This window comes from Euprymna scolopes, chromosome 7 (assembly GCF_053919585.1).
Source record: "Euprymna scolopes isolate OS-2025 chromosome 7, ASM5391958v1, whole genome shotgun sequence".
NCBI lineage: Eukaryota > Metazoa > Mollusca > Cephalopoda > Sepiida > Sepiolidae > Euprymna > Euprymna scolopes.
In genome coordinates, this window is record NC_136488.1 from 152,354,536 (window position 1) to 152,380,892 (window position 26,357).

Sequence of the window (26,357 nt, forward strand, 5' to 3'; positions counted from 1 at the left end):
AATCTTGTTAACCTGAGAGCTTTATCATTTTATTATTCAAAACTTTTTTTTTTTTGAATTTTCATATTTTTCTTTCTTTTAATGAAAAAACAAATTTTGACAAAAATAAATTTAACTCACAAAATGAGTGTCTAATATGCTGGGTGTAAAAAGCCATAGTGTTGTGGTTTTTCTTTTAACATCTGTTTCAATCTCCATCAAGTGGCTTTAATGAATGAAGTCGAGATTGAAACGAAAGTCTCCTCATTTATTTAAGATTTAAAGCAGTACTTTATTTTTATTATTGTAAAAAAATTAAAAAATAAAAATAAAATCAGTTTATAGAACCTTGAAGTGGATTAAAAGAGAAAAGGATAAAAGTTCAAAAGTAAAAATGCGGAAGAAAAAAATGAAACTTTATTACAATAGAATAAATTACCTACAGTGATTGAGAGGTCATGAGAGAAAAGAGCCTGGGGTTGAGATGCAGTGTGATTGATACATATCTTATACATAAGTGGAGAGGGGCAAGGTAATCCGGCGCCCCTCTCGAGACGACACAAGAGTACAAGTAGTAAAAGACAACAGAAATAATGATGATAGGCTGTACAACATAGATACCAATGGCAGACAGTCGAAAGATAGAGTTGGTGAAAAGGTGGAGGACAAGCTGTTCCACCCCCTCCCTTCCTACCCCTCCTCCGCATGGCTCCTCCTCCTCTTCTTCTCCCACTTAGAATAGAAATAGTTGGATTGTAAAGAAAGAAAAGTGATGCTGAAATTGGTGCTGGTGGTGGAGTAGCCATGTTATCGACTACAGAGGGCAAAGCAGCACGAATCCCCACGTGTGGCAATGTCTTAGTATCATGGTTGTGGCGCTGGCTGTCGACTTTCCAAGTCTAGAAATGATATCAAGAGCAAAAAAGCAAAACCATTTAGAAAAAAAAAATGTTCAAAAATATTTTTAAAAGCTCAATACAAAGAAAATGAAATTTATTAAAATCTATATTAGGTTCTCTCTGATCAAACAATTTTCATAGTGAAAATTTATAACAAACAATAGCGCTATTATTAATGTTGTATGTTTTGTAGTTTAGTTGATCGAAGTAGGATTTAAAAAATTTTAAACTGCTTTTTAATTATCAGTAATGAATAGTTGTGATTGTATGAAGTAAATATGTAATATTAGAATTAATAGTTATATATGAATGTATTCTAGAATAGTGGTTCCGATGAAGGTTGTTGAAAAAGTATTCTAATAAGGAGGTTGGCTATTCATACTTGGCAGTTGTTAGAGTCAAAGTACTTAATAAAAAAAAAAAAAAAAAAAAAATTTTTTTTTTTTTTTTTACACACAGGAATCACTACTTATCAAGGCCCGGAGGCCATGCAAGGATAAGGGTTAATGGGTATACATTAGTAAATGTGATTATAGCGTAGTAAACATAGGTAGTGGAATTTTTTTAAGTTGGATTACTTAGGGGAACGGTTCATCAAGAACTTGTTTACGTTGGACTTGAAAACATAAATAATTCTCTGTAAGCATATGTGTTTGAAAAATGAAGCATTGGCTTTGTTATTTATATAAAGCTCTTGTACATAATATTTGATGTTTTAGCTTCTAGTACTAATATATATAGATATTGTCGAGAGCCTACCATGTTAAGAATGGCTATCAAAATAACATTATTTCAGTATGATACCGTAGATGCACAAGTACCATTTTTTTTTAATGTGTTGTGTTCGTTTTTCATTTAAAAAAAGGTAATGAAGTTGGAACAGTATTGTTACGTTTAAAATATTCCTCCTAAAATAAAGTATGTTTAGTTATTTTGAAATATAACAAAAGATTATTCACTTAGAAATCAAGTGTCGATGTAAAACGAAGAAAATAGAAATCGCTTTAACAGTATTTACACTGTTAATAAACAAACACCTAATTTGATTGCTCGTAAAGTTAAGAGATTAGCATTTTTTTTTTTTTTTTTTTTTTTACAAATATACTTTTGGACGCTAAAACCAATGCAAAAAAAAAAAGGAAAAAGTTATTGCTTTAATGGAAACATCCAGTCACCGACACCATTCTTTAAGAATTTAATACTGAAGCGTTCATTAATTGAAAACTATGGAATGACAGATTAACGGAATGCAAGTGTTCAACCAATGAAATTGCTAGAAAATGAAGGAGTGAATGATTAAGGGAGCCTTTATTATTTTTGTCGATAAATATATGTACGAAAGAGGGAAAATGTGGACAGCCTTAAATAGAATAATGATGAACGCTGATTAAAATGGATACTATGAAATGTTTGCCTGGTCTTAGCTGGGATAGTCACAGTAGAAAATATTTAAGAAGCTAGTTGTTATCCTCCTACTACGGTTCGCTATGACTGGTTTTGAATAATTACTCTCTTCAGAAATAATATAGCAATTTGTTATAGCGAATAAAATTGAATGATAATAGCCAGAAAACAGTAGCAAGTAGTGTGCCCATTTTTTTTTTTTTTTTTTTTTTTTTTACACGGTGGTCACCACTTAACAAGGCTCAGAAGCCACTCAGGGATAAAGGTTATTGCAAGTACATTACGTTAGTGTGGAGATTTGATGAAGTGTTTACTTAAGGGGGTGGTTCATTAGGAATTTGTTAACGTTGGACTTAAAGACATCCATTTTCAATTTATGTGTGGAAGTGGTGTTTGTAAAGCTTATCATATACAGGGTGGAATGATAAAATTGTTGCCATAAAAAAGACGACATGATTCCATTTCCATTTGATGAAAATTGGTTTTCTTTTTTTGCTGCTGACCATCTACTAGTTGGCCAGTTGTGTACAATTCCCAAGAGTGATAGGAGCCTTCTATAATGCCTGAAAGTGACAAATTGTTCAACGAGAGAGATCAGAGATGCGCCAATGTACAACATGCTCTCTACTGATCCAAGTTATGACAACAGGACCATTGCCAGCACCCTCAAAATGCAAATCCAGATGGTTCAACGCTTGAGTGCACAGCTCAAAGTTTCTGGTCATGGTTATGATCTTTGGTGTGGTTTCAAGTGAAGACCACATAATGCCGCCTCACATCTTCGAAGTCGGGTTGAAAAAGTCAACACCAAAGTGTACCTGGATGTGCCGAAGAGTGTGGTCATCCCCTGGTCCAAAGAGACCCAGACTTGGTTTCAGAAGTGCTATGACTTTGAACCCTTTTTTCACTGCCCCCCCCCCCTCCTCCTCCTTGAACACGCTGGACTACTTTGTTTGGTCATACGTCGAGAAAATCACCAACATCACCTCCTACAGCACCAAAGCTAGCCTGATCGCCGCCATCTATCAGCTCCCGCTTGTGAAAAAGAGATGCTTCCAGTTCCGGACCCGTATCAAGGGGATGAATGGTTAGCTCTATTTAATTTTGTTAGCTCAATTGTTAATAATCCAAATCATTCAATACCATCGATTATATTTAGTATCCACCTCGCGTTGCTCATGATGCAGCTAACCTTTAAAAATAAATTGTAGCAAAGTACATTACATTGCCAATAACATGATACAATAACAAATGAAAATTGCTAGTTAGAAGCAAAATTTGACTTGTCAGCTTAAATTCTACTGATATCCAACTTCGAAAATTTGACAAAAACAAATGTTAAATTGTTCAATGTATAATATTTTGTTCTGAATTCAGATTTTTACATTTTAAGTGTTATTTAAAATTTGCTGTTGCAAATGGCACACATCATAAAATGATTGACTGCTGTTCAGACTCTACTTTTTCAATAAATTAAAAAAAAATTTATAATCCTAAAGCCAATCATTTTTTACTTTGCTTTCTACTTTACTTTCAAATTTCTATGCGATCTCAACTCAAAATCTATCGACTTCAATATTTTATTTTAATTAAACATACAATTTTAAATGTTATTTTATCTAGGCAAATAAAAATCTAAAAGAAAAAAAAAAAAAAAGAATCTAGTTTAGATAAAAAAAATAAATAGTAAAGAAAGGGAACAACTTCTCTCACCTGTCAGGCGTCGTTCAATTCTTCTGGCAAAGTAGCTTTTGGATGTTTATTTTCAAAATGTTGTTTGTAGGTTTTTACATCTGGCATTAAAGACTGAAAATTGAAAAAATGTAATAAATTCAATTCACTACAAAAGAACATAGTAAAAGATTTTGGAGCATTCAAAAATGTGTTAAATTATAATCAGATTTTACTAGCAGAATTTTGCTTTCTCTTTTCTTTTCTAATACAGACAAAATAGACAGATACCGCCCCCATTAAAAAAGAAAAGAAAAAAAAAAAGACGTTTTCTTCAGACAATAACATCCTCCTACACTACAGATCTAAGTGGAAAATGTTAATTTCCTTCCTTCCATTTCTTTTCCTTTCTGTATCAGACAACACATCCTCACAGATAAACTCAATAAGCAACCCCTGTGACTTAATCATGAAATACTAGCAGGACCTGTGGAAATTCCACAAGGGACTGATTCATATGCAGTATATTGATATTGGCATTCTGTAGATATTCAGTGTGAATGGAAACGCTCAAATATTATTGTAGCTATTTTGTTAAAACTGCAAAAGTATTTATCCAAGCTAGCAGAGATGCCCGGCATAGCCCGGTCATAAAATACGCTTAAATATGGTATTTTAATTCTTGCAGATTTTGTATATATTATTATAGAGTTAATGTTCTATCGATTTTGTGTATTATAAAGTTGTGATTTCAAAAATAAAAAAATATCCATATGACTTGGGTTCATTAACTTTAATTGAAACCCAAACTTATATAACTTTAGTTCCTTCAGCTATAATCTAAACCAAGATTTATGAAGAATTCTTGATAAAATTATTTAAAAAAAATAGATTGGAGTGCCATTAGCTATAATCGAAACCAAAACCAAAACTTATGAGGAATTCTTGGTAAAATTATTTATAAAAAAATTAAATGACTTGAGTGCCATCAGCTATAATCAAAACCAAAAATTATTTGTTACAAGAAACGGAAGTACATAAACAACTAGGATGCAAGCGTGACACAGAAAATAACACACACATGCTATCATATTAATATATGGATTAACATTAATTTTAGTTAATCATTTTTAAATTAACATTAATTTTAGTTAATCATTTTTAAATTAACATTAATTTTAGTTAATCATTTTCAAAAGTTCAATTTACACTTCATTGAAGGTTTGAAAAACGGAATAATTCCTCAAAATTTTCTATAGAATATCCTAATATGCACATAAAAAAGGGAAAATGTACAAGGCACATTTGTTTGCTTGTTTATAGAGAAAAAAAAAAAAAAAAAAATTGAAACTGACAGAACACAAAACTTATTTTAGGACTTATCAACAAGATTATTTTGCTTATTTAGCAAATAAATGAACTTATCTTTTAAAATTTTTTAATTTACAATTAAATTTGATAATGCCCAAACTTAAATACAAACCATTTTGTTGCCAACACTGTCTTTATAGGTATAATAATTTTGTCAAACAAATGCTTTAATTGAAATCCAATAACACTAATTTTGTATTCTTGGTTTTCATAACATCTTGGAGTATTTCCAGAAAACAATCATAAATGGCAAAGATGGAATTTTAAAAATTACAAAAATTAAAAATATTACAATGAGACTAGAGTTGGGAAGAGGAACGAACACACACACACACACACACACACACACACACACAACATAAATATGCAATAATCATCAATGTGATTTAATAAGCGATTTAGAATTCTTTTTTGTTAATAAAAAAATTTACTGTATAAAACAAATTTTATTTATTACAGTTTAATGTCAATAAAATTGATTATTTTTTCAATGGAGTCTGGACACTGAAACAAGGGATTTGAGAAATCCAACATAGACAGCTAACCGGGCTAATAATATCAGTCTCTCAAACACGAGTACAAAATAGAAGCAAAACTTGACTAGTGAGAGTTGAGGACATGCATTGCATGAAGAGAAATGATATGAGAATAATATAGTGGATGGGTAAAGGAAGTTTTAATGAGAGACTTAGTTTGGTTGACCTCAGAGGGAGATTAAATTTGGATGGTACAAGGAAATGTATGCAGAACCAGAGGCTTCAATGGTATGGCCATGCATTGAATGAATGGATGAGAGTTCTTAGGTTAGTAGATGTATTACGGTTGAGGTAGCAAGTCCAGTTAGCAAAAAAAGATTTTAAAAAGAAAAAGAGAGAGAGGAAGATAGACTCGAGAGTAAGAGAGATAATTAGAAATCTACCAATAGAAAGATTAGTTTAGAAGTAAATTCTTTAAAGCTAGCACACGAGAGCAGTAAAACAAACATCAAACTGAATAGAATGATAATAAAGAGAAAAGTGAAAGAGAATGAATCCTCAATGAAGTAATTAAACACAAATCACATTTTTTTTTAAATGCGTGCAATTGTTTTTTTATACAATGACACACATTATGAAAAGAGCAGCAGAGAATGATGGGATGTGTATTAATCTTACTGTATTCTTGCCTGATCATCATAAAACATGTGGCCAAAATCACTAAAAGTTAAGCAATGCTGAGTCTGGTCTAATATTAAACAGGTGACTATTTAAAATAGTCACACAAATACTAATATGGCAACAATCAAGCTGAGGAAAATAACAAGAATCATATGAACAACAAAGTACCTATTTACTATGCCTCCCTACGGGACAGAGTTAGACACCAGCGTCGTTTTTTAACGTGGAGAAAAGGTACAAAAATAAAAATTGTCTCAGTCGTGAAGGATTTCTCCTCCACCGAAAGAGAACAAGAAATAGAAGTGCAGCATCTGAAGAACAGATACTACACTTTGATCTTGACCAATTGATTTCCAATTCTTATTTACAATCAATAAAATATTTAATAAGTGAATCTGGTGTCAATCAAACCTAAATAATTTATATATTTAGATAGAGATGGGGTTAAGGAGAGAAGGAGTGGGTGGATATGTTACATAGGGGTTATATCATAAGTGATGATGTATATTATATCTTTGTTGTTGTGTGTTAGACAGTTCATGTTGGTGTGCAGATATATCGCGTATATATAAAGAGAGAGACAGTTCTGTATATATAAAGAGACAGGGTACATGTTAATACAGGAGAGCCGACAGCATGTAATACACAATAAGAGGAGATTTAGATTGATAGACAGATAGACCGATAGTTAGAGGAGATAGTTTGACATTTATACTGTTGACAGTTCTGTGAATGGGAGTGTTTCTATAACATTGACACATATTTCTTTACCTATTTTTGAGATGATGATTTTCACAAAGTTCTTATAATATAAATTCACAATAGCTTTCTGTTGTTGAATAACATAACACGAAGACGCAGATACAAAATTATCATGATATTCGTTTATTCCATTCCGAGCGGTCAATGGCTTTGCATCAAGGAATTCAAGTCTCTACATGATTCTTTCTTCTCCTCTTCGCTTCCAAGGTTCTCTGACTCACTGACTTTTCTCTTGACTAACTAACCAACTGACTTACTCCTAAAGCTCTCTATATTGAGAACACATGACGTCGTTGCATGACCAACACATGCATATCAGACACGTGGCCTGACATGCCTCCGTGTTTAAGCATTCATTGTTACTCACATGTTTCAACCCGATTTCTCTAGGTTTTGATTAACCCACTTTACAAACATTTTTGATTGTCTCTTTTTAAATTCCTTATTTTAATTTCATTTCATTAACAGAAACAAAATTACATCATTACATTCCTTTTTCAATAAACATATATCTAACTATTTAATGTGAACTAAACAATGGTTATTCTACATTCGATTTTCAATAACATTCTGTATTATTTATTTTAACTTATGATCAGAATTCTCAATTCCAAATCTAGCTTCGTAAGTTTGAATCCTCGGCTATCCCATCTCATATTTACTCACAAGAACAGGCGGCTGGTTCTTTACCAGATAGAGAGAGAAATGTAGAAATACAGATACAAGGGGTAAAGCAAGAAGTGGGAGGAGGTAGAGCAAAAGAGAAGAGAGAAGGGGATAGAGAAAAGTAGAAATAATTAGAGAAAGAGAGAGAGAGACTCACCATGCAAACTTTACACTTGTAATTTAAAGCTGCTGCGGCTGCTTTCTTTTGGTCGTGACTGGCAGATTTTTTCAATTTTTCCATCTTTTGGGCTTTCTTTTGCTGTGACTGAATCTTCTGCTGTCCTCTTGCCATAATGCTACAAGATTTTGAAAAAAAATTAGTAAACTCAATCAATGCATCTGCTCTGTCAAAAAGAAATTAAAATATATTTAAGCATATTTTATAACTGGGCAATCAATAAGGGTGGAATGCTAATCTATATATATAAAAGCGAAAATGTATGTTTGTGTGTATGTTTGTGTGTCTGCTAAAAACTTTCGACAGACACAACATAAATTCACAAACTTGGTCTCATATGAAAGCCCCACCTTCCGGACGACAAATATCGAAAAATTTGCCCAAAGTGACCATCAGAAGTGCGTCAACTGATCGATTTTCTGCAGGGGGAGGGCCAAAAAGTGACATTTTAATGTTAAACATTACATATTTTTAAATCGATTTATAACTGCCCCAAAAATTACGGCCGCTAACTCTTCTACATAAAGTATACACACGGCCGTTTATTTTGGGTCAACTTGTATTTAAAACCCGCTGAGTCATGTCACATGATCTTGACGTCAGCAACCTCTAATGGCGGTCGGAATTTACAATTTAAAAATGTTGTTATCGGTAAAAAAACATTAATTAAAGCTAAACTATGAACTTCTACGCTATGGCAACGTTACCAAAGTTATTACCACATTCAAAATAGGTAGATACGATAGTTAAACGAAAAATAAAGTAAAAAAAAAATACGCTTACAAAAAATATTAACGATCGAAGTTTTTTTTTTAAAATAAAAACAGCCAGACGCCATTTTCCAGTCTTTAGAGTAAGGCAGACGAAGAGAGAGAGTGAGAGAGTGAAAGAGAGAGAGAGTGAAAGAGAGAGAGATGTCTAGACAGATTCGACAGGGGGGAGGGTCAACAACGCATGCGTCAGATGACGTCTTGACCTGATTTACTTTAAATAGTTGATAAACCGAACAAACTTTATATATGCCGCTTTAGCGCAGGTAGTTAAGGCCTTGGTTCATTATCTAAACGTTTTGGGTTCGAATCGTGGTGTGAGATGTTTTTTTTTTTTTTCTTGATTTTTTAAATTTAAATATTGAACCCTGTATTATTTAAGCAATTTTTCACGTTATTTTTTTTTGTGTTTACCCCCCCCCCAATTAAAACGTTTTCTTTTCTTACTTCGCTTATAACAATGCTTACATCGTCATCGTAACGCTCAACGACTTTCAAACATCTTTTACTTCTGGCTAGCCGATTTTATTTTCAAACTTTGCCTCAGGGGTTCGGCTTCGCCCCCCCCCCCCCCCGTTTCTTTTTTATTTAACATCACACACCCCTACAAACACCCGGGCAACGCCGGGTACCCCTCGCTAGTCTATATATATAAAAGCGAAAAGGTTAAAAGGTTTGTGTGTGTGTGTGTGTGTGTGTGCGTGCGCGCGTGTGTGCGTTTGTATGTCTCGCAAAAACTTTTGAAACGGGCCACGGATTTTTGCCAGATAGGTATCATTTTAAAGCTCCAATCATCGGCCGACAAATATCGAAAAATTGGCCAAAAACATTAATTCCTTCACCCTAAAATCATCAGTTTTTTAAAGGGAGGGTGTAGCAAAAAATCCTTCCTTCATTTTGCCTTTTCCACGACTACTGCGACCATGACGTCATGTTTGACATGGAAAAAGATTCATGCTAGTTTAACGTACTGGTTTTTTAAAATGTTTCATTTTGTCACTACTTAGTTGTTTGTCTCTTTGGCATACGTGTAACGCGTTGAGCTTTTTTTTTTTTCCGCTTCGGGTTCAAGCCCAACTTCCGACCAAAACATTTTTTTTCTTTTACACCTCTAAACACCGGGGCCTCTTCTTAACCCCCCACCCACCCCTACACACACAACGTTGTTATCTTAAGATTGCATGCTTTTTTTTTCTTATTTTTTTTTTTGTTTCGGTTTTTCCGATTTTTTAACAGGATTATTCCCCCCCCCCTACACACACCCGGGCAACTCCAGGTACATCACACACCAGTGTTTCTATAAAAATACTTTTGTGTAGAAATGCACAGCATTCAGTTTTTATTTAGGATCTTCCCAACAGTAAGACAGACAATAAACTTATCAATAAGAAAAATCTGTTGTTCAATAAGAGCCTTTTTTTTTTAATCATTAAAAATACACTAAGATGAACATTTGATTGCTTGTAGCATGCAATTCAAACAAATGTAGCTGCTTAACTGATAGCTGGAAAATAATTTAATATAGAATTTATTTATTAATGTTGCATACATGAATTTTTTTAAAAGGATTATTATTGACCCCTCCTACCCGCAAAATGTATCCCTTGTAACAATCTTCCTTTTATGTGTCTATTGTTACCATGTTCCTAGTGTGAATAAGTATTTTTTTGAAAGAAACAAAACAAGTCATTTTGATATTGTAAAAACATTTTGGAAGGAAAAAGACAAATTAGCTAGGTGGAATAAAATATTGATTTATCAAGGTTATCTATTAAAATTTGAGAATCCAACGGACTTCATTTTACATTGAAAAACCAGTAACATCACTTTTTATCGTATTTGCCTAGCCCTTGACATTCCACCTTTCATTGAAAGTGGAAGTATATAGAGAATATAAATCCATATGCAATCCCTTCTCATGTATATCTTGATTAGGAGAGATAACATACAGCACCTAGTATTTCCAAATGGTCACCCATCTTGTACTTACCATCTAAAACGAGTTATTGTTACTTAAATACATCAGAGTATTTGAAATATTTCATATAGCAGATGAAAGACAAAATGTCTAATTTGCATAACTTTTTTTAAACAGTTCATAATAAATTAATGTCTGTTGTCATACATTTGTAATTTCATTGTCCTATTTTCTCCATATATATGCAATAGTTTTGTTGATATCAACAAAACTATTGCATATATATGGAGAAAATAGGACAATGAAATTACAAATGTATGTAGCAATAATTAAAATGTTTAAAAAAAATATATAGAAAACAGGGTAAAAGTAACTGACTGCTTCTTAAGTAGATATTTTAAAAAAAAAAAAAAAAAAAAGCACACACAAACTGATGTCCTTTTTTCATTTTTTTTTGCTATTTCATTTTTAAAAATACTTTGGATAAAAATTATTTATATTTACAACAAACATGAAATTTTTAATTTTTAACATTTTAGTTTCAAGTATTTAGTAGGAAGTAGGAAACTTGGCGAAATGATAGCAAGCTGACAAAGCTAGCTAGTATGATGTATAGGGAGGATGGAGAGGAAGAAAACATGACCAGGAAAGATGGGGGGGGGTCAATAGGTTTGGAAAGACAGGTGCAAGAGAAAAGAAATAGAAAATTTAAGCAGTAAAATCCATACAAGACATGAAGCCACTTGATGTAAGGAGCTAAAAAGAATGAAAGATAATTAATGTAAACACAGAAGATACCTATTGACCTTAGTTTTGATAAAAAAAAAAAGACAAATGTAGGATGAAAAATCAGCAGTAATGTTTAAATAGAAAATTAATTGATTAATTAAGCCAAGAAAATATCTTTTCAGGTCATATCAATTTTATTCAATTAATAATTTGATCAAATTTCACTTTCAAAACCTCATGCAATTAAAAAAAAAAAAAAAAAAAAAAAGGGTTAGTGAAAAAAAGTATTTGTAGGACTTAAAAGATTTTTGAATTTTCTTTTCAAAAGTGGGAAACATTTTCTTGCAAAACAAACATGCAAGTAAAAAAAAGAAAAAAAAAAGAAAAAAAAAAGCTTTCAAGTCTCTCAGTTAAAAAATAAAACATTTATGTGAAGACAATCCAGAGAACTCTCTTTAATCTATTAAGCAAGCAAACTTCTAATGAAATAAACATTCCGAAATGTTTGCTAAAAATCATCGTTAACGTTAAGAGACTGAGCAGGAAAGCTGTAAAACATGTACTAACAAAAGATTAGCAAAGCATCTTGTTTGTGATGCACTAAAAATTTCTAAGACTATCCAAAAGAAACAAAGCAAAGTCATGTCATATACACAGACGAAAGCAGAGGTGGAGAATTAGCCAAAAAAAAAAAAAAAAAAAAAAAAAAAAAAACAATTATAAAGTCAGGTATGTATTACAGAAATTAAAAAAACAAAAAAAACAAAATTAAAGGCTGAAACTTGACAAATATGTGCTCCTCAAAAACAAGACTTCTTTTTCTTTCATTTTAATGAAGCAATGATCTTATGCATAAGATCATTAACCTTGCTTCACGCCAATCATGTTCTCTCCTCTTAAATTGAAAATGGTCTTGAACCCCTTTTCAATTTTTGCATTTTTAAATCTTCTTGCCTGATGAGATCAGCTTTGATTGAAACGGTCTGCACATTGTTGCAAGATATGACTATTTACATAAAGAATAATAAAAAAATATATACATATCTATGTATATATCTAGTATATTTATAAAAATAAGTGTGTGTGTGTGTGTGTGTGTGAGAACATTTCTCAACCTATATACTCAACAAATTTTTAATCTATAGACTTGAAATTTGGTATATAAAAGGTATTTCGAGACTTAGAAAATTTTTCAATCGATTTTAATCTGGAAAAAAAAAAGGGGGGGGCTGCAAAGGGGGTCAAAATTGAAAATTTGGTACATGGGGGGGGTCATTGGATTTTTAACTGTTTCATGAATGAGCATGCATGAATCGTTCACATGACAGATCACTTATGTTAAGAAGTAAGCTTGAAAACACTTCATAAAGATCATGTCAAGCTGGCCTAATGGTTATTGTACTCGACTCATTGTCTTTAGGTTTTGGTTTCAATCTCAGCTGTAGTATTTTTATTTACAAAAAAGGAACCGTTTAAAAAAAAAAAAAAAAAAACATACTCGTATGCACATGCATCAGTGTCTTTCCGTTTTTTTTTGTTTTTTTTTTTAAACGAATTTAATGTTACATGTAATACCCAGTGTTTCTATTTATAATAAATAAGAATTCTGCATTAATTAAAATATTCAGGTGTATTTTATGACTGGGCAATGCCGGGTGGCCTGCTAGTATACATATAAAGCTAGACTTTGACTAACTCTAAATCCATAATAAAATGTGTAGTAACATTTTTAGTTTAATCTATTAGTTTTATGGTTTATTGTCCCTTTTTGAGATTATTTCATGATAAAGCACAACATTTGTTAGAAATGATCAACCGAAATATATATGGAGTGAAGAAGGGTGTGTTCGTTATATTCATACTGCAAGAAATTCAATTGATTGTAACTTGGCTCAACCAATTCAATATTCTACATTCTAAAAAGAACACTTATGATATGCATTGCATATTTTTCTGACATATTTAAATACACAATTTCAGAATGATTTTTAAATTTGAAGAAGAGATAGTACAGTAAAAATAATGGTACCAGAAACTATAGAAATATTGAATCTGGCCAACACCAATAAAGAAACAAAACATTTCAGTAAAACTGACCAGTTTCATTTGATACATTTTAACTGAAAAAAAAACATTTTAACTGAAAAAAAAAAAAAGAAGAAAAGTGAATAGCTAGAATCCTACAAAGATCTCTCAATCAAAATCTTTAGTAAATATCTGACATCCAGTAGAATACTCCATCACAAGCTAAAAAAAAAAAAAAGTGAAAATTGTTAGTAAATTGAATTTGTATATCAACACATGAAAAATTTATTTTTGGTTTCAAATTTTTTCAGTTTGCTTTAGTTTTGTCTTATGGCAAATAAACCCTTAGCAGATCAGAATTCAGTTAATTTTGTAAAAGAATTTTATGCGTCTCCTCAAATATTTATTCATGGTGTAAATTTTTATATCTATCTTTGTATAGAGTTTCGTGTCCTATCCAGAACGGATTCAATTTAACTCACAGACTGGATCTTGATAGTTTCTAACACTCCAGGTCAAAGCAAACCTACTAGTAATGACAACAATGTCACTTCACACTTTCCAAAACCGGGATGAAATATAAAGTCACACTCAAATTTTTCCAATACTTTACAAGTAATTTTCTACATATAAAGATGCCCGCGATAAACACATCTACTTCTCTGCAGCTGACGGGTTTCCGAGTCCATGTGTTCATCTACCTAAATTTCGCCATGTAGCAGTAATTGTAAATAGCAAAAATGCACGTAAAAACAGAAATAACCAATGTATTTTATTTTGTGTATTAAAGGTCTGGTGTGTTTTGTTGGCATAATCTAAAAAAAAGAAAGAAAAAGTGCAGCAATGTAGCCAGAGGGGGGGGGGAAACAGGTATCATTGCGCCGACATATTTGAATGGTAAGTTAATGGCTTGTTTATGATGTGGATACCACTAATCCCGAATATAAGAATGGTCAGAGCTCAACCAATCACAATGGACAGAAGCAAACCTGGGAGACTTTATTATTTGTGATTCAGAAAATGGAAAGAGTAGGTTATGTGTATGTATGTAATAACCAGTTAATAGGAGTGCAAGCACAATATTGTAGGAAAATAGAGAATTTGACTCGGTCTCAACTGGTAGCGGTTGGAACACTAAATATTGAGAGAAAAATAAAACTTCTTCCTCTGTAGATGTGGCGATCAAGATGGTGTTGCTCATCGGATGTAATGTAGCATTTTATTATCACAAGTGAATGCAGCAGAAATGGTGGTTGTAAGCTACATAAGATAGTGGCTATCAAAGTAGCTGTATTGAATTTGCATGTGACATCTGTTGTTGCAAACCTACAGTACTTTGGTCCAGAGGGAATTTCTGCAGTCAAAATATTATACATGGAGATTACAAAACTGTTTTTTTTTTTTGTTTTTATCTCAAATTACAGATAAAAAGATAGAAATGTACTTTCAAAAAGAAATAATACAAAACAAAAAAAATCAGTTTTCAAATAAAAACGAAAATAACCTATAAAAATAACTGAAGATTAAAATACAGATTAGGAAATCTTTCTATGTTAAAAGAAATAGTTAACCACAATCTTAAGTCTAGCAGATTAAAGTGGTTTCATAAGATATGAAACAGCAATTTTTTTTTTTTAAAGAAATCCCTTTTCAGCAGGTTCTCCGCTCTAGAGGTATAATTCATTGTTGTAAGTGGATTTCTCCTCACAAAATATATGATCTGGAATGCTAATCTAGATTACCGTTTGGTGTACCAACTTTCATCTCTATAGAAGTCACCTGGTCTTATCTCAGATTGTCATCTGGACTATTCCCAGGTCATTGTTCGTCTAATATATATATATATATATACACACAAAAATAAAATTCAAATTTTCTCTCTTGCTCTAACATTGATATTACAAGTCAACATTTTTTTATTTAAAAATTATTAAAATAAACTTTAATATACTCAAACATGGATATGTGAGTGATAAAGGTTAACTAATTTACATATTCTTTTGAAAAATGAGCATTAGTGAATTATTGGTTCCATTTCACTATTATGTTGAATTCTATTTATGCATAGTTTTTACATTCTGCATAATATTTAAGATGAAAAAATCCTAACACAAAGAAAGAAATTTATATATATAAGTGACCATGTTGGTATGTGTGCGAAAAGTCTCTACCAACTCCTCTTTGAATATTTAATCTAGAGTTGAAATCTTATATATAGTGTACTTGGGACTTTCGATTTGGTCTTTAGCTAGTAAATTAGCTGCTAAGGGGTCAAAGTTAAAAAACACAAAAACAAATAAACAAAAAAAAACAAAAAAAAATTGACCATGGCCTAGTGTATTTTTTCTGCACATTCGCTAATTAAAAGCTATAGTTTAAACAGCATTTTTTTTTCTTCAGTTTTTGTATACGCATGGATTTAGGTCATGATAAATAAGGCTGGAAACCTATGTGTTTTGGTTTCAATTCTAGCTGACAGCACACAAGTTTGTTTTTTTTACTTTTTGAAATCACTACTATATATATTAGATACAAAATAATCAATAGAGGATTGGCTCTATAATAATTAGGGCTAGGACAACAGCCTATTCTTTTCATTATTTTGACTCAAGTGTGTATCCGTTGATATATGCTTTTATATAGTGATGTGGTGTCAGATTATATATATATATATATATATATATATATATATATATATACTCGAGTCAAAACAATGAAAAGAATATCCTGTTGTCATAGACCTATTATATTATAAATACGAAATCTGCAGAAATTAAAATATAATATTTAAGTGTATGTTATGACCGGGCAATGCTGGGCGGTCTGCTAGTCTATATATAAAAGTGACCTTGGTGTGTGCGCGAAAAGTCTCTACCAAAGTCCTTTCAAAATATATATAACTAGTAGCATTTGTATGTGTGTGTGTACATAGCTCTCTTACAGCCAACACCACTGGACTGATCATGAACAAACCTAGCATCATGATGATGATGATGGTCCCCCACCTAGGGATGGTGCACACCAACTTGGAGTTGAATTTAAGCCAATTTAGGGGTTAATTAAAAATGTTAAGCACGTTAAGCAATAGTTGCTCTTACAACATCCACTTACTGCAAGGGTGCCCACAAAGCGAGCACCTAGGCACAAAGCAAAGTCTCGCGCAAGGCACAGGTATCTTTGCTATATCTTTGATAAAAATATGTTTGTGATACTAAACAAATTGTGATTCTTTGTAATTGTTGTTTCAATTTTTATGCGTAATAATACAAGTTGGATTTTAGTCACTTCAGGAGGTAGTTAAGATTTTTTTTAGATACTTTAAACAATAGCTTCTCTTACAACATCTATTTACTGCATATGAGAGTGCAGCAAAGTCCTGCGCTTTGTGCGGGTATCTTTGCTAGTATTTGATATAGAGAGTTGAAATTTGATATATGGGGTATTTGGACATGTAGGACACTTGATTTGGTTTTTAGCCACCAAAAAATTGCTAAGGAGTCAAAATTGAAAATAAAATGGTTAAAACATTACTTCTGCACATGTACAAAATTAAACATTCATAGCTCAAAGTTGCTTAATTTTTAACATCTTATATTCATCTGTTGATAGCTCAGATGGTAACGACGCTAGAGAGATAAATAATGACTAAAGCGAGAGCTCTAAATGTTCTGATTTTTATTGTAGCAAATGGTATCAAAGTCATTATTTTATAACTTTTGAAATCATTACTATATACTGGATAATAATCAATAGAAAATGGAATCTTATAGAGTCCATTTTCTATTGATTATTATACAAAAAAAAAAAAACCCAAAAAAACTGCATGAATTAATATTATATTTATGCATATTTTATGACTGGGAAATGCCAGGTGGCCTGTTGGTATATATATATAATAAAAGTGACCTTGTTTGTGTATGAAAAACGGTTTCTACCAAACCTCTGTCCATTTCTGGTCCCCCAACTAGAATTGATTTGATTGAAAAATGAGCAATTTCACTAATTCTAATGACAATAAAAGTATGGGAGGGTGAAACAATTTTACGTCGTCATTCAATCTTGGACAATGCTAGGCCTCTCTGCCTGTGTAACTTTTTTTTTTTTTCTTTTTTTCAATTTAAACTTCATTCAAAAAAATATATTTTTTCAGAACAGAAATTTATTTTTTGAACAAATACAATTCATAATTTTTTCTTTAACCCATGGATTTTCGATGTAGGCTCATCTCCTCAGAGGAAAAGTCATTAGCAAATATTAGATCTAATTCAAAATAATTTTGCTATTTAGCACATACAAAGAAAATATATTAAAAATTACATCTTTTTAAGGGACATAGATGTAGAAAAAAAAGAGAGGATGTGAAATTATGGTATTCAGGTGTCATGGTAATCCTTGTATAGAGTGGGATGATGTGGTCAGAGTCCCAGTTAGTTGAATAAATCAACATTGTAAGTAGATTCCAATTTATTGTAAAGCATTCTTGCTCCTTAGTGATAATCCTTTGAGTATGGAAGGTCTGAGATTCATTCCACCTCAATTTTAGGTGGTGTAGTCCCAGTATGAAGAGTTCACTTAAAGCTATTCTCTGTTATCGATTAAAAACCTCAATAATATTTGTGATAAAAATTCAGAATAATTTGAAATTTTCAAATCAAATATTTTAAGGATGGACTTAAAATAGAGATACAATAAGATAATATCAAAAATATATTACAATAAAAAATATATGATAAATGGTATGTTTTGATCATTTTTTTCCGTGTCTATTTATCACGATGGACTAAGAATCTTGCCGAAAGCGCCATTTTACGATGTTCAGGTTTTTATCATTTTATTTGCTTAAAACTCTAAAAATATATAATGTACATTATTATTTATTTATTCATTTGAAAGTATATTTGTTTCTGAACAAAACGGTATTTTAAGGACTTAAAGTGCTTTGTTTTGTAAAATATAATTATTTTAGCAGAAGCCCCTTGAAATCTGTGATTATCTAACTTGTTTTATCATCCATGTGTAGTGCTACTTGTTATAGAAGAATACAAATTTAAAGACTGTAAAAATATATTTTACATGAATTTATTGCTCAACAGGATACTCAAATAAGATATATTGGAATTTCCTTAATTCGCAGAGTTTCAAAGAAATGTGTTCTCATCAGAGAAAAGGCATTAGCAAATGAATTTTCTGGTACTGGTATAAATTGAAACAGCATTATATGAAAACTAGTCATAACTGAAAAAAAAGTTTTAGTCCAAAGAGTTCATAAAATATGGGAAAAAATTTTTAAAATAAAAGGATAAATTAAAAGTCAAGGATTAAAAAACCAGCTGAAAAGATATGGAGAGGTCAAGTATTATTAAGACAAAGATAACGAGACACATTTGTATCCTATCTATCTGCCTCTCTCTCTCTCTCTACACACACAAAAATCAGAATCCTGAGGTGAATAGGAACACAGATTAATGAATCGTGTGGTATCGAGTCTTACAAAATATTTTTTGGAGGTAATATCATATAAGACAATCCCAGCCGAAAAGAGAATAGCTTAATATACTTGATAGAGGAAATGGAATTTATAATTTCTTTTTTTCTATAATTTAAATTTCATTCAGAAAAACAATTTTCAGAACGGAAATTTATTTTTTGAACAAATACAATTTAGAGTTTTATTCCCTTAACTCATGGATTTTCACTGTAGGATTGAAAATTCTGAAAAATATTGTTTCCACTGTTAAAACAATCGTTTTACTGTTTTTATCCATTAAAAGTATAATTGTATGTTGTTTTCTCTTGCGGTAGCTAGCAATTTAAAATCATGATACCCGGGGGGAAAAAATCGTTTGGAGTTTGAGTGTCATGCATCATCAGCAGCAGTGATAGCACGGCTGTAAACAGATTTGATTTTTTGTTGATTAAAATTAACTTATGACTATTTTTGGACCTTGCACGTTTGGATATTTTTCACTCTAAGACCATACGATGTTTTGTCACATTTTTTACACTATTTTTTCAGTAAAAATGTTATCTTTATTAAAACACAAGATTAAGCAATGAAATTTGCTATATAAGTGTTTTTTTTGTGTGCAAGGAATCAGAACATGCTACTGAAAATCTACAGAAATGAAGGGTTTCCAAATAATCTGCAGTAAATGCACATAAATATGCTGCAATTACTTAAAAATGCTATGTATTCATTAAAAGAAAAGAACAAAAAATTGAATTGTAATGCATTTTATGTACAAAAAGCTGAAATCTAAATCTAGGACTGCTTAAAAATGAATATATTGCAATATTTCTTTGGTATTATTGTAGATTAATACCTTCCGTTACCCCCTCAACATTTGACCACCTCTCCAAAATATGTGATTCTACTTTTATAGACAATTACGCATGAACACCTTGAAAAACTTTAATGAAAGATAAACAAAAATTATTTTAGAATTTTATGTAAAATGATTTCCCATTTTGAACCATTCCAGCATTTTAGGGGAGTTACCCCCCCCCCTTTCTATGGTAGATAAACCTTAGGTGTTTTTTTTTCTGAAAGGCGATCATGTGTGGTTTTAAGAGCGTCTTTGTACAATAATGAGAAGTAGGAGGAGATTGCCACTGACTTTAAGGTTCATGATAGGGCTAAAGGAAATTATGTATGAACATCCTGAAGACTTGATAGAAACAAAACAATTTTAGAATTTAGAGTGGGGGTTGGTTTCACAGAAATTTAATGTGAAATATTTCACTGTTTCAAGATCATTATAGTGTTTTAGGGCAGCTGACCAATTTATTTTTTATGGGAGATTAATCATGTGCACTTTTCTTTAAGGAAAGGTCTTTATAACACTTATTTGTAGCTTACCGAGGAAGCTTGTTTAGTGGAGAGCTCTGCCACTTGGACTTAACCCTAACCAAGATTTTAGGAGGAGGCTTGTAACTCGTACCTAGGGTTAGACGTAGGATTAAGTTTTTTTTTTTCTTTTTTAAAATGTTTGACACCCATTGTGAAACTTTACAAGAATTATGACAAACAGACAAAAATAAATGTTATTTAAAACAAGTGATGTCATTAACAGACGTGGGACTTAAGAAAAGTATAAAATATTTTTTGTACCACCGATTTAAATATAAAAAATGAAAAACTTTTTGCTAAAGCTGACAAATTGATTGTTTACAAAGTTTGAATGAATTTGATTTTTATTTTTAACTAGTGGGGGTACCCAGTGTTGCCCGAGTGTGGAGAGATGGTGTAGTAAGGAGTCAATACTACCAGAAAAAAAAAAAAAAATAGATGCTGCCTGGGTGGCGAGAGGTGTGCAAAAACAAAAAAAAGTTTAAGTGAATGGTCAAATAATTTAGTTTTTGTTTTAAAAAGAAAAAAATCCCATTATTATGTAAACCTCGAAATGTAAAAAAAAAAAAGAGTAGGTAGGCAGGCAGGCTCGAAGCTGTAACGTGAAGGAGGAAAAGAAGGTGAAAAAGACATACGCCTTCGCTGCCGTTCAAATTAAGGCTAGTCATTGCAAGCGCATATGATGACTTTGCAAAAATGTTGGCAAAAAAGTGACCCCTCCTTGTACAAAACTATCCAGTTGAGGGCGAAGGAATTAATATTTTTGGCCAATTTTTCAATATTTGTCATCCAAAAATATTTCAGTGCACATGTTCAAAGCAAAACACAATATTTAAAAAATTTGACCACTATCAAAATTTTTTAAATATTTATATGGTTTGTAACAAAATAGCTCTAACTAAAAAGAAATTTTTTTTAAAATCAGATTTTCAATTAAAAAAATGGAATAAAAAAAAAAATTTCACAACAAACACTCGTCTAGCTGAAAACACTATCAATAGTTCTCCCCACACTTTATCTGTGCCTAAACCTAAACGTAGATTCCATGATCAAAGCTTCTTTCTTAGAACTGCATGCCTGTGGAATTGTCTTCCGTTTTCCAGCTGTCTATAATATGGTTGTCTTCAAGTCCAATGTGATGGAGTTTCTGATGAGCCATTCCATTAAGTTAACAAATTTACCGAACTTCCATTACTATCGATAACTTTTGACTATTGTACACTCTTTAACCCTTATCCTTGAGTGGCCACTCGGCCTTGATAAGTGGTGACGCCTATGAAAAAAAAAGAGAAAAAAAAGAAAAAGGAAAAAAAGAGAAAAAAAAAGAAAAAGGAAAAAAAAAAAAAAGAAAAAAAGCGTTTTATTGTCCATGTGTATTGCTAGTTAAAGGAGAAGTGAAGGATTTGTAAAATGAGAGGAATGAGCTGGGCAGAGATGAAAGAGGGGTGGGGGTATGGTGAAAAAACAGAAAGGAGAAGGAGAAAAAGATTGGGAGAGATAAAGTTTATGCACACATAATTTTTTTACATTTTTTTTTTTTATTTATGGTCCCAGGCAATGCCAGGTAGCCTATTAGTTTGGAAAAAGGCTTATAAGAAGAGTCATGGTAAACAGAAAATTACTTTTGTATGCGAGTTTGTTTCACTGCACCCAAGCTATACTGTGCACGCTGCTCCTTACTGATGACAGCAGCCTAGACACATCTTTCCTGTTTAAAATCTCATGAACCAAAAGACAAGAAATCTTAACTCAGAAACCACGTGGTTTCATTGACTTCTGCCTGGGGTCACCTCTGATCCTTGAGTTATTCAAAATTTTCTAGTCAAACATAGCCTTCATTATGTAACAATATTTTGGGTTCTACTGAGGATATTGGTAACCTTTGCGTGGTACCATCTGTGAGTGGCTGATTCTAAAAGAAAAATAATTTGGAACTAATGTCAATACTTGAATCAAATATGTAAATTAAAAAAATAATTGATTCATGAGATTTTTTTCTTTTCTTTCTTAAATCTACTAAGGATTTCGCTTAAATTTCAAAATGGCTGCACAAATATTTCTTATTCTAATAATTTGGCTTGATTTATAAAATGAAAAAAAAACAAAAACAAAAACAAAAAAAACGTTTGATTTCACAGCTGATTTATTTTTTTAATATTGATTTCAGTATCTATAACAGTAAATATATCAAATCTCATTGTTAGCATTAATATTTTTGGCAATGAGGATTCATGTCCATATGTTACTTCAATCAATTTGGAAATTATTTAAACAGTTTAGAACAAGTTTAAGAAAAAAAAGATAACTTTAACAAAATACAGTTTCATTTGATTTTAGTGAGGAATTATGTGACATCAAGTGTAGTTTTAAAAGAAATAACAGATAAAAATGAACTTAAAATTTATTTTGTAATTAAAATATGTAAATTAAAAATTAAATTTTTCATAAATACACAAAATTTGAATTATTCACACTAAATATAATAAATTAAAATGTTAAACTTAAGAGTATAGAAACAAAGATTTAGAAAGAAATATTTTTTCAATTTTTTTCTTGCGGTCTACAAGTTTTTTGTTCATCCCAAAACAAACCATATTGCCACTGAAGCATAATTTGTGTGTGTGTGTGTGGGGGGGGTCACACTACATTTAAATCTTTGCATGTTGATATTGTCGGAAGCAGAGGGATGGGGCTTGAATGCAAACGATCACAAGAAGCTATAAGAGTAAAAAAATCTTCAGGGACCTTTAACAGTGAAGGAGCATGATTTTGCTGTTAATCAGGTGAGGCAGGTTATTTACATTGAGGGGTAAAAGGGCAGTAAACTCTATAGAACATATTCCATGAAGTACCTATGTAATAAGCAGAGATGCAACACTACAGTGAGGAGTGCAATACCTATTAGGTTAGAAATTATGTATTGTATCCTGTACAAGAGGCTAGTGGTTGGAACACTAGCCGAGATGCGGCAACAATACTCCATGCACTGGTGAATGGTGGCTTTGTAGAGATAAGATACTAGCAGGTAAGCCAAGGAGTTTAAATGTTGGACTCTCTATCAGCCATGGTAGTCAGTGTTTGGAAAAGTTTCTTATAATTGTTAAAGGAAACAATCTTTGTTTTGGTAAATTAAATGTAATCATCCAATTTTGGTGCCATTCTATTACAGATTGGAAATCATTTTCAAGGAACATAACCATTACCTTATGTCGGCATTCGATTTTTCCTTGTGTGCAGTGTCATCAGCAAATACATTCATCTCGGAGGTGATCACATTATGGACATCAGGAATAATATTGGCCTAAGTATCGACTCTTGGAGCACACCCACATTAATGTAATGTTTGGATGTGCGTTCATCAAGAACTATTTGGATCTTTCTTTTAGTTCAGGAAGATCTTGTATCAAATATTTCAGTAATACCATATGAGAAAGCTTTTGCCAAAGCCCTTGGAGAAATCTAACACTACTACCCTCGATTCATCTAACTTATCTAATATGGTATTAGGTTGGTGCAAAAATAATGTTTTTTTTATTAGATATATACATAAAAAAAATGACATTTTTTTGCACCAACTTAATATATATGTTTGGTGACGACCATTAAAATATCTGATAGAATAGGATGACCTAAATTCATACCATTATTCAAAAGTTTATCATGTAGCAGACAAGCAATTTTCCAGCTATCAGGAAAGCAAAACTGTGCAAAGTATTTGTTATAATTTGAAAATAGAGGCCAGCTCAGCTGAGCATTTTGTTTTTATTACTATAACCTATAGTAGAGATTAGATCCGGCTCACATACTTTAAAGGTGACAAGGTTTTTGGAAAAAGGGTTGTTGCTCAGATCATCTAGTGTGGTTTTCATCCAAAGTGGAAAGTTAGGGAGGGATTGGTTGGCAAAATTCAAGCTGGAGTTTTAAACAAGACAAATGGCTCATTATTAAAATATTTTTTTTTAAATCTATACATTGTCTTTTTTTTTTATTTAAAATTTTTTATTTGAATGACCTTTCCTTTTTATTTATCGTGCAAATAATTTAAAATTAAAAGAACCAGAATAAATAATTTGAATAATTAATGAAATTTGAATTATTAAAAAAAAGTTAATTTTGATGAATCTTTACATTCTAAATCTTATTTTTCCCATGAAATCATGTATAAAGTTCAAATCGATTTTTAAAATATTTTTTTATATGATTTATTGCAAAATAGTTTATTTCAAAATGTACAAATAAAACATTGGTTAAAATTTTAGCGTTCTACTGTCATTAACATATTTTAGTCTCTGACAGATAATGGATCAAGGTTATAAGTTTTTTTTTTATTTGTTTTTTATTCAAATTTACTAAAAACATAATATAAAAATATTTTTGAAATAATAAAAAAAAAAAAAAATTTAAGACGATTGCAGTAAGAATAAAAATCATAATTGATAAATTTAAAACTTACATTTATTTGAGCTTAATTTATATTCTTGAATAAAATATAAAACCATTTTTAAACCATAAAGTCTTTACTGTAAAAAAACAACAAATACTACAACTGACTGTTTTTTTACACTTAAAGTTATTAGTATCAATTAGATCAGGGTTCTCAAAAGTTTTCGAAGGATAGGGGGTTCCGTATTGCTGAGTTTTTAAAGCTATGCAGACAAAAAAATAAAAATCTGGCGTAAACATGTTTTATATGGTTTTGCTCATTAGCTTTGCTTTTTAGTGAAATTGGTTCTCCAAAACCTCATTCTTTTAATCATTTTCTGAACAAAAAAACAACCACATTATTTTCACACATTTCCATTTTTTTTTAAATTTTCCCTGAATATTATGTTTTCCATAAGAGCTGCACAGACTGGATTAAAGACTTTGTTGGCCCATAGTTGTTACACCACCAATTAGATTATTTAGCTATTAAAAGTTTATGTAACTTTTATGAATAATTATTTTTGTTTATGTATTTGGCTTAAACAACACTTAAAACATTAGAATTATTCAAATTACTATTGTTATCTTGATTATCATATTCACATTTCAAATGATGTAACTGCTAACCATCTTCAGGTGTATCTTTTCAAATTCTGAAATCTTTGAACTATCACTGCTTAGTTAATTAAACCTTTTTCTTTCTTTCTATCCTACTTAAAATTTCACAAACTATTAATTTTATTGAAAATAAATGTCTATATACAACAATTTATTTGATTCTGTTAAGGATAAACAATTATTCTAACAATGTTATGAAAAGAAGACCGAGGAGAAATTTGAAAAAAAAAAAAAAGTCCGCATTTTTTTGCATCAACTTTGTAAACATTCAACAGACGCTGGTGAATGTTGATTAATTTTTTTTGACAAATTTCATTGCTTAATCTTGTGTTTTAACAAAAATATAGCATTTTTATTAAAAAAGTAGTGTAAAAAATGTGACAAAACACAGTCTTAAATACGGAAAAAATATCCAAATGTGTGAGGCACAAAAATAGTTACAACTTCCTTAATTTTAATCAGATTTTAAAAATTTATAAAGATTCTTTTACACATCATAAAGCTCTTTCTATGTAAACCATTATCGATATATTTTAAGCCATTTCAATTTATTCATGTGTATTGCTATGTTACTATAACACTGGAAATGGTTAATTATCCCCCCACAAAATAATCGAATTGTATCCACAGACAAACACAGGCGTATAAAGGTGAAATATGCAAAGTAGACAGTCCGTGCAGGTACCAACCGTTTCCTCTTCCATGAACCTAAAACTAAAACATAAAAAAAGTTTCTTTCGAGTTAATCAAAAGGTATAAAATTAGGAGTTTCCAAATAACAAAGGTCTTGCTCATGATCAATATTTTTTCTTTTACCAGAATGAAATCCGCTCTAGATTGGTCATAGGAGGTGTACTCTCTCCAGCATTAGCATACTGTGAGTAAAGGTTGATTTATTGCCAATTGCCGAGATGTCTTTACCAAGCAATGTCAAC

The 26,357-nt window shown here is 31.2% G+C and overlaps 1 protein-coding gene across 1 annotated transcript in view; it reads right to left on the reverse strand.

Annotated features, from left to right (window-relative positions):
• Positions 1 to 374: 374 nt before the first annotated feature.
• Positions 375 to 26,357, reverse strand: part of LOC145280064 (zinc finger protein 706-like) — a 40,974-nt gene continuing 14,991 nt past the window's right edge. Inside the window, exons 2-4 of the mRNA XM_080131753.1 lie at positions 8,067 to 8,205; positions 3,996 to 4,088; positions 375 to 878 (exon numbers count right to left, since the gene is read on the reverse strand). Coding sequence (XP_079987879.1) covers positions 3,999 to 4,088; positions 8,067 to 8,201 — 225 coding nt within the window. The 5' untranslated portion in view covers positions 8,202 to 8,205 and the 3' untranslated portion in view covers positions 375 to 878; positions 3,996 to 3,998. The remainder of the gene's footprint in view (positions 879 to 3,995; positions 4,089 to 8,066; positions 8,206 to 26,357) is intronic.